Source organism: Alligator sinensis, unplaced genomic scaffold (genome assembly GCF_000455745.1).
Source record: "Alligator sinensis unplaced genomic scaffold, ASM45574v1 scaffold1318_2, whole genome shotgun sequence".
Taxonomy (NCBI): Eukaryota; Metazoa; Chordata; order Crocodylia; family Alligatoridae; genus Alligator; species Alligator sinensis.
In genome coordinates, this window is record NW_005843067.1 from 278,035 (window position 1) to 286,397 (window position 8,363).

Below are 8,363 nucleotides of genomic sequence, written 5' to 3' on the forward strand. Positions count from 1 at the left end.
GCCAGGGTCTGAGCACCATGCATCTGGGTGCGTATGTCCTCGCAACCTCCCCACAACCCAAGATTAAGAAACTACTGTTGCCCCTGGCACAGAAGGGAAGCCAACCTGCCTTTGTGCAGGGGGTTTGGCTACATTGGTGGGTCTCCAACTCCTTGATTTCACAGTTCCCCACTATAGCCTCTGGTGAAGCCCCGCAGCCGCTCTCTCCCCACGCCCGGCTTGTGTCAGGAGTGTCTGCCACACTGCGAAGTTTGCCTAACGCATCCCAAACATAGTTGCGTTCACATGCCATTGCACCCGAGCTAATGAGCTTGGCCTCTCAAAGTTCCCCCTGCCACACGGTCCCCGGTCTGATGCAGTCCGCAAGCTTCCTTGTGAAACAGGAACAGAAATTAGCTACAGAACCAAGCCTTCCAAAGGCAAAAATTCTACGTGTCCCACAAGACCTAACAGCAAGACTTCTCCAGATGTGAGCTGTGTGATTGACACCAGCAGCTTTAAGACACAAGAACAGGAGAGACTTGCACACGCACGCACGCACCCAGGAGCTTATACATAAACTGGGGAGAAGCCAATACCTGTGCAGGGATGATCACAGACGTAAACTCGTCTATCTTGTAGTGTCTCTTCAGGTCCTCCCCGAGTTCTTCAATCCTATAGGTCAGCACTAAAAATGAAGTCAACAGGCACAAAATTAAAGTCACTGCAGAGACAAAGAGGAAGCGAAGGGTAAGGCCCTCCCATCAAGAGCTAGTTTAAAGTCATTGCGAGTATCTACTGGGCTTCCACCACTACAGCATCTGGGTGCCTGGGAATCCATAAGGGATTTGTCCTTCCCACACAACCTACGAGACAGATCTATTACACCCACTGTAGAGATGGGGAAACTGAGGCACAAAGCCTCTACCCATCTATCCCAGGGTCCCACCAGAAGTCCACCAAAAGGACACTGAACCTACCAGGCCTGTCATTTTAGAGCTTATTTCAACACCGTACGCCCAAGCTCCTTCCAACAATAGCTAAAGATCAGAGTAAATGTCACAGACCATCAGGAACAGGTCTCGCTTCAAGGTCAAAACTGGCTGGGGCAAATTCCTGCCTTGGGGTTTGGACATGATGTTTTCGGTTTGCTGAGGCCAGTCAGGAGCTGACTGAGAACCAGTACTGGGACTGGAGGGCCGAGGGCCAGCCTGATATTTTCCCATTGGCCAGAATATAGAAGCTTTTACTAGGACGAGGTTCCTGGCTTTGCTGTGTTGCGAAGTTCTTGAGACACCATCAGTTCTTACAGGCTCTTATATTAAGAAGAATAAAGTTTTGCCATATTTTCTTGACTACAATGCACCTACCCGCCCCCCCCCCAACCCCTAAACAGCTGTTAAAAATCAGAGTGCGCATTATATGCGAGAACACATGGTAAGAAAAAAAATACCATACTTCCTTGAATACAACATGCCTTTTCTTCTCCCAGAAAACAGCTGCTGGAAATTAGTGCACATTATATGCAAGAACACATGGTAAGAGCAGTGCCTATTGCTTACGGGGCAAAAGCAAAAGTAAAGTCTACACGAGTCACAGGGACCAGGACAATGAACAGGCTCAGCTTCCTGGCTGCTGCTACTCAGTGACTTATGACAAGGAAAGGTCTTTTTTCTCTTTCATTCTCCCTTTCCAAAACAAGGGTATACGTTATTCTGGGCACGCTGGAGGTCAGCAAATACGGTATTACCTTCCCGGATGTCAACGGCCTTCTGGAACATGAACTTGTAGCTCTTTGTGAGTGACTCCTCGGCAGAAGTAAAGAGCTTCACACTGCAGCTGCTGCCTCCTTTCCCACTCCAAGCTGTGCCCTGCACAGCACCGAAGGAAGTGACCACCTCACCACGGTTGCTCCGGGATCCGTATTTCTGGGAGGGGGTGGCGCTGTTGGGGGAGGAACCATTACAAATGTCACCTGATCTCCCAATGCCCAACCACAAAAGTAACAACACAAGAACGTCAGCAGGGCCAGGCTGGGTCCAACCAATGGTCCATCTAGCCCAGCATCCCATCTCTGACAGTGGCAGGAGTAGATGCTTTCAAGGGAGAGCATATTAACTGGATATATCTATAGCAGGGCTCATATCCAGCTGATGGAGTCATGTCATCTGGCCCACCAGGCTCCCCAAGGGTTTGGAGACTGGCAGTGGGGGATCAGTGGCAGTGTCAATTATCACATTTCTGGACCCATGGAGAGAGTCTCATGGGCCAGATCACGCTAGCACATAGTCAGAGGGGTTGGGCCCAGGGACTGACCCCATGCCACTCATCCAGCCCACTGAGTCAGACACTGGGTGCCACTGATCTAGAGTGATCTATTCCCCGGTCACACAGTCTGTGGCATCCACCATCATCGGTTTATAGATGCCAGAGGTTTAAATAGCGATTAATAGATCTATCATGCATGAATGCATCTAGCCTCTTTTTGAACCTGGCCGAGCTCTCTGCCCCTGCACCTCCTGTGGTGGTTACTGTAACAAATACAGTAAAAGCCAGAGCAAGAGTCCTATTGCATCCAAATCAACCACAGTCTCATCTTAGGGACAAGGACTGTTCCTGTGACTGAAAAGCAGCCACCTGCAGCATGGGAACTGGCAGTTTGTCACTCTTGATTTGTGCTAGAGGCAGGCGCACATGCACCTCCAGGGGGAGGTTGAAGGAACCAAGGTGGCAACAACAGAAGGGAATTTAACCCATGAAGAGGAGTCAGGTCAATGCTAGAGCAGCCCCCCAGGAGGCCAGAGGTACGATACCTTGGCGAGAAGCTGTTGGGCGAGAAAAGCAGGTGGGGGCTACGGGTTGTTACCGTCCTCTTAGAGCGTGGATTCTCTGGGGTGGTGATGTTGCGCTTCTGAGAACCCTATATAGCACACAGAGAAGCCAGCATTATTCTTTCCCCAACCACTTCAAGGTAAAGCACTTCAATTAAGCACATACATCACAGCTTCCCGGCAATGAGTACTGCAGAGATGCTCCGGTGGCCTAATTCTCCACTACTCTGCAGCTCAGGGAGTCACTTCTATCAGCACCAACGTGGACGTACAGTGCTAACCACTCAAAATCAGCAACTTCAACTGGTGTGAACCATAAGATGCAGGACAAGAGAACTAGCTCCCAACCACCTCCATTGTGGTGCTAGGCCCCGATCTTCCCACGATGTTTGGATCTGCCCAGACCCACGCCAAATTCAAAGCAGTTCCTTGGTACTGTCGAACCGAGACACCTCCTGCCACAAGCTGACCAGTTCAGCTACAAGCTCTCTCCTGCTGCCCTTACATAGTTTCACAGTAGCTAGGGTCAGGAGGGACTTGATCAGATCATCTAGCCTGACCCCCTGCCACAGGCAGGAATGAATGCTGGGTTCACAAGACCCCAGACAGGTGATCATCTAACCTCTTTCTGAATTTGCCCAAGGGAGGGGGGAGGACCACTTCCCTGGGAAGTTGGTTCCAGATTCTGGCCACCCTAACCGTAAAATATTGCCTTCTGATCTCTAACCTAAACCTGTTCTCCATCAGCTTATGACCATTGTTCCTCGTCACCCCAGGTGGTGCTGGAGAGAAGAGGGCTCTGCCTATTTGCTGTTGATCTCCCCTGATGAGCTTGTAGGCAGCCACCAGGCCCCCCCTCAGCCTCCTCTTGCTGAGGCTGAACAGGTTCAGGTCCCTCAGTCTCTCCTCGTAGGGCCTGTCCTGCTGCCCTCTCACCAAATGGGTGGCCCTCCTCTGAACTCTCTCCAGGCTGGCCACATCCCTTTTGAAGTGCGGCGCCCAGTGCTGGATGCAGTACTTTAACTGCAGCCTGACCAAAGTCGCATAGGATCCCTTTCCGCCTCTGTGCTTTCAAGAAGGGAACTCCCCAGCCTGTATGTATGCTGTGGATTCCTTCTCCCAAGGTGCAGCACCCTGCATTTGTCTATGTTGAATCCCATCCTATTCTCGTCTGCCCACTTTTGTAGTCTGTCTAAATCTAGTTGCAGCCTCTCTCTCCCTTCAAGTGTGTCCACCTCGCCACACATCAGTGTCGTCAGCAAACTTGGACAGCGTGCTTTCCACTCCCTCGTCCAAGTTGCTGATGAAGATGTTAAACAGCGCGGGCCCAAGGATCGAGCCCTGGGGGGCCCCACTGCTCACATCTCGCCAGGTTGAGTACAACCCGTCCACCACTACTCTCTGGGTGCGCCCCATCAGCCAGTTTTTTACCCATCCAACTGTGCAGGCATCAATGCAGATGAAGGGCAAATGTTTATCCCTGCCCTAAAAGGTAAAGAAAAAGGCATTCGGCACAGATAAGCAGGGGAGCAAATCTATCTGCAGACTATCAGATGAAGAAAGCCTCTAAGTGCTGAGATTCTGCTGGCATCTCAGGGGGATTGAAGCAATGCATTTCTGTTCACTTACTTTTGATGTGTAGCCGTCCAAGAGGTTTTCTTCATCCTCCTCATCATCGATACTGTCAACGTTAGTCATGGAAAAAGTAAAGCGTATGGCAGCTCCTGGAGCCGAGGGCTGGATAACCCATTGCCTCGTGGTCTTTGCTCTTCTACGGCAGGGCAAAAACATGGCTGTGCCAATTCAGCCACGATTCTCTGAATCAGCCTGAATTCCAGACAGTAGAGCTGCCTAGACAGCCTTATACAAAGAGGACAACCACTAAATAAATACCGCTAGATTTTTTCTGAAGCACTAAGAATTCCCTCTCATTCAATTCCCCTTTGAAGTATCGGAGGGCACCAGGGTGAGGAACCCTGAGACATGCAGCATGTAAAGGATACAGCTCCTGAATGGTGTTGACGTCCTTGATCCCGGAGTACCTGTTGTCCTTCTTCCAAAGCGCCTTAAATTTTTTGCTAAGTACCTGAAGAAGAATGAAAGCCCATGAATATTCAAGGCTGGACACAACTACCCATGGATACAGCACTTGGCACCTCTGAGGAACCCACAGACACTTCCCCTATCCCACGCACTCAGTCACCCCCAGCTCGGGTGGAGAAGCAGAGTGGTCATTCCCCCAAGATATCACACCAGAGACCAGAGCAAAACGCGGGAGTTTCCAGGTTCCGGCCCCATGAGCTGGTGTAGTTAATGTGCAGCACCAGTTCCTCCTCCAATAAGAGCAGGCCAATAATGGGTCCAACATCACATTGTTACCTGCCTTTACCACCTCAACCGGGGACTCATTTATAACTGGGAGAGGGCGTCTGAACACTGAAAGCCATGGAGGGCTCACACAAACACTGTGCTTTTTGAGATTTTTAGAGGCAAAGTGTCCCTCCTGAGACTCAAGGAACCCTGGGAATATGCCAGCTCTTAATTTTCACTTGTTCTCTGACTACTGAAGAAAACCGAGAGAGCAAGTTTTCTGTTACAAAGAACTCAGAAAGACCACAGCAGATCAGAACGACTGAACACTCTGCATTCCTATCGGAGGTCTCTGGGTTCATCCTGCGAATCATGTTTGCACACCTAATGAAGCTAACGTTGCACAGCACCCCGCAGCACCCTTGAAAGGCTCTCAAGGCACCCTGATGCATTCGCTTTTTCTCCTCACAAGCCCAGCCTTTTTGAGCCTTGGCTAAAGGCTTTCAAACTTTCTGGGCCTCAAAATTCTCCAGTGGGCATCACGCACCCTTCCCATCAGCCTTGTCAAAGAGCTGTGGGGGGAGCATGCTGTGTAAGCTGTGCATCACAGTCTCTTGGCCACAGTTTGGGAAAGACACAGTCCTTGCCAACACAACCCAATAGGCACCTTCCATTAGGTGCTTAGCTTAGGATTATAGGAAAGTCGGGCTGAATGAGACCTCACCTGGCCTCTAGTCCAGTCCCCTGCCCAAGGAAGGATCATCCCCAATTACATCATCCCAGACAAGTGTTCATCCAACCTGCTCCTGGAGATCTCCAAGGATGGAGACTCCACTTTAGGTGCCTGTACCAATGTTTCACCACCCTCAGTCATAGAATCACAGAAAGTGAGGGTGGGAAGGGACCTCAGGAGGTCACATCTAGTCCAACCCCCTGCTCCAAGCAGGACCAGCCCCAACTACATCATCCCAGACAAGACTGTCTACCCGGGTCATAAAAACCTCCAGACATCCCACAACCACTCTGGGGAGCCTGTTTCAGTGTTTTGCTACCCTCCTAGTGAGGAAGTTCTTCCTAATATCTAACCTAAACTTCCCTTCCTGCAGCTTGAGCCCATTGCTCCTTGTTCTGTCATCTGCCACTGCTGAGAACAGTCTAGCACCAGCATCTGTGCAACCCCCTGCAGGGAGCTGAAGGCTGCTATTAAACCCCGCTCAGTCTTCTCTTCTCCAGACTAAATAAGCCCAGTTCCCTCAGCTTCTCCTCACCAGTCATGTCCCCCAGTTCCCAAACCATTTCATTGCCCTCCACTGGACTCTCTCCAATTTGTCCACATCCTTTCTGTAGTGGGGGCCCACAGCTGGACACAGGACTCCAGATGCAGCCTCCCCCGTGCTGAACAGAGGGAAGAATCACTGCCCTTGCCATGCTGGCAACACTTCTATCAATGCAGCCCAGGATGCCGTTAGCCTTCATGGCAACAAGGGCGCACTGCTGGCTCCTATTCAGCTTATGTCCCCTGTCACCCCCAGGTCCTTTTCTGCAGAGCTGCTGCCCAGTCAGTCACCCCCAGCCTGTCCTGGTGCATGGGATTGCTCCATCCCAAGTGCAGGACTTCGCACCTGTTCTTGTTGAACTTCTGGAGATTCCTTTTGGTCCAATCCTCCAATCTGTCAAGGTCACTGAATCCTAGCTCTACCCTGCAAGTGCATCTACTTTCCCCTCCCCCACCGCTTGGTTTCATCTGCAAACCTGCTGAGGAAGCACTGCATCCCATCTTCCAGGTTGTTGAAGAAGACACTCAACAAAACCGGCCCCAGGACCAACCCCTCGGGCACTCGATACTGGCTGCCAACTAGACATCGAGCCATTGATTACTACTCTCTGAGATCAATGGTCCTGCCGGTTTTCTATCCACCTTACAGTCCATTCATCCAGCCCACACTTCCTTAGCTTGCTTGTGCGTATGCTGTGGGAGACCAGATTAAGAGCCTTACTAAAATCAAGGTACACCACATCCACTGGTCTCTGCACATCCACAGAGCAGTCACCTCATCAGAGAAGGCAATCAGGTTGGTCAGACATGACTTGCCCCTGGTGAATCCATGCTGACTGCTCCTAAACACCTCCTTGGAGGTCTTCTCCAAGTGCTTAGGAATGGATTCCTTGAGGACCTGCTCCATGATTTTTCCAGGGACTGAGGTGAGGCTTACGGGTCTGTAGTTCCCTGGATCCTCCTTTTTCCCTTTCTTAAATATGGGCACTATGTTTGCCCTTTTCCAATCACCCGGGACCTCTCCTGAGAGCCACGAGTTTTGAATGATAGCCACTGGCTCTGCAGTCACATCAGCCAACTCCCTCAGCACCCTCGGGTGCATCCCATCTGGCCCCTGGACTTGCATACATCCAGTTTTTCTAAATAGTCCCTAACCTGTTCAGAAAGCCCCTCCTAATCTCCAGCCTCAATGTCCCCTGCTGCAGCTTGAGGCCATTACTCCTAGTCCTGTCCCCTGTGGCCACGGAGAAAAGCCCGTCTCCATCTTCTCCATCATGGCCCTCCAGGTTCTGACAGACTGTGATTAGACCCCCGCCCCATCTTCCTCCTGCCTGTCCGCACCAGTCCTGTCTCCCGGCCTCTCATCATTTCTGTCACCCGGGTCTGGAGTCTTTCCAATCTGCCCCCTCCCCTCCGTTTTGAAGGGCAGGACCCTGAACTGGAAGCGGGACTCCAGGAGAGCCCTCCCCGTTGTTGAACAGAGTAGAAGAATCACCCTTCAGGGATGAGAAGCCTGGGAGCCGGCCTCCCCTCACCCTCACCTCGTGTTCAAAGATGGTCAGGAAATCCAAAGTGAGAAGTGCCCCGTGCTCTTTACTTGTAGAGAAGGCGATTAGCTCGTTAGCCAAGTCCCCCGCCGTCAGCCTGTGCGTGGCGCATAGCTCCACCACTGCCAGGAGAGAGGTGTTAACGGCCCTGGGCACGGAGGAGCTCGCACAGGACAAGTGGGCAGATGCCACACCGCGGCGAAGGGGGTTGGGACAGAGACGAGGAAGATCCAGCGACTCTCTCCCATGCCTTTCGTTGCAGATCCCGGCCCGCTCTGCCCCCTCCAACGCCTGGCACTTCCAGGCACCTCTGCCCCCCACGCACCACCCTAAGCCCCCCAGCCCACTTCCGGTACCCCTCTGACTTCCGGTACCCCAACCCTCCGAGGTCCGGTCCCCTGCCGCACTCACGCTTCCCGG

General features: G+C 51.9%; 1 protein-coding gene across 1 annotated transcript in view; it reads right to left on the reverse strand.

Annotated features, from left to right (window-relative positions):
- The window catches only part of POLA2 (DNA polymerase alpha 2, accessory subunit), a 41,829-nt gene that overhangs the window by 29,188 nt on the left and 4,278 nt on the right, over window positions 1–8,363 (reverse strand). The window contains exons 5-10 of the mRNA XM_006037128.2: window positions 7,938–8,065; window positions 4,814–4,896; window positions 4,440–4,491; window positions 2,793–2,899; window positions 1,730–1,923; window positions 579–667 (exon numbers count right to left, since the gene is read on the reverse strand). Of these exons, the coding sequence (XP_006037190.1) occupies window positions 579–667; window positions 1,730–1,923; window positions 2,793–2,899; window positions 4,440–4,491; window positions 4,814–4,896; window positions 7,938–8,065 (653 nt within the window). The remainder of the gene's footprint in view (window positions 1–578; window positions 668–1,729; window positions 1,924–2,792; window positions 2,900–4,439; window positions 4,492–4,813; window positions 4,897–7,937; window positions 8,066–8,363) is intronic.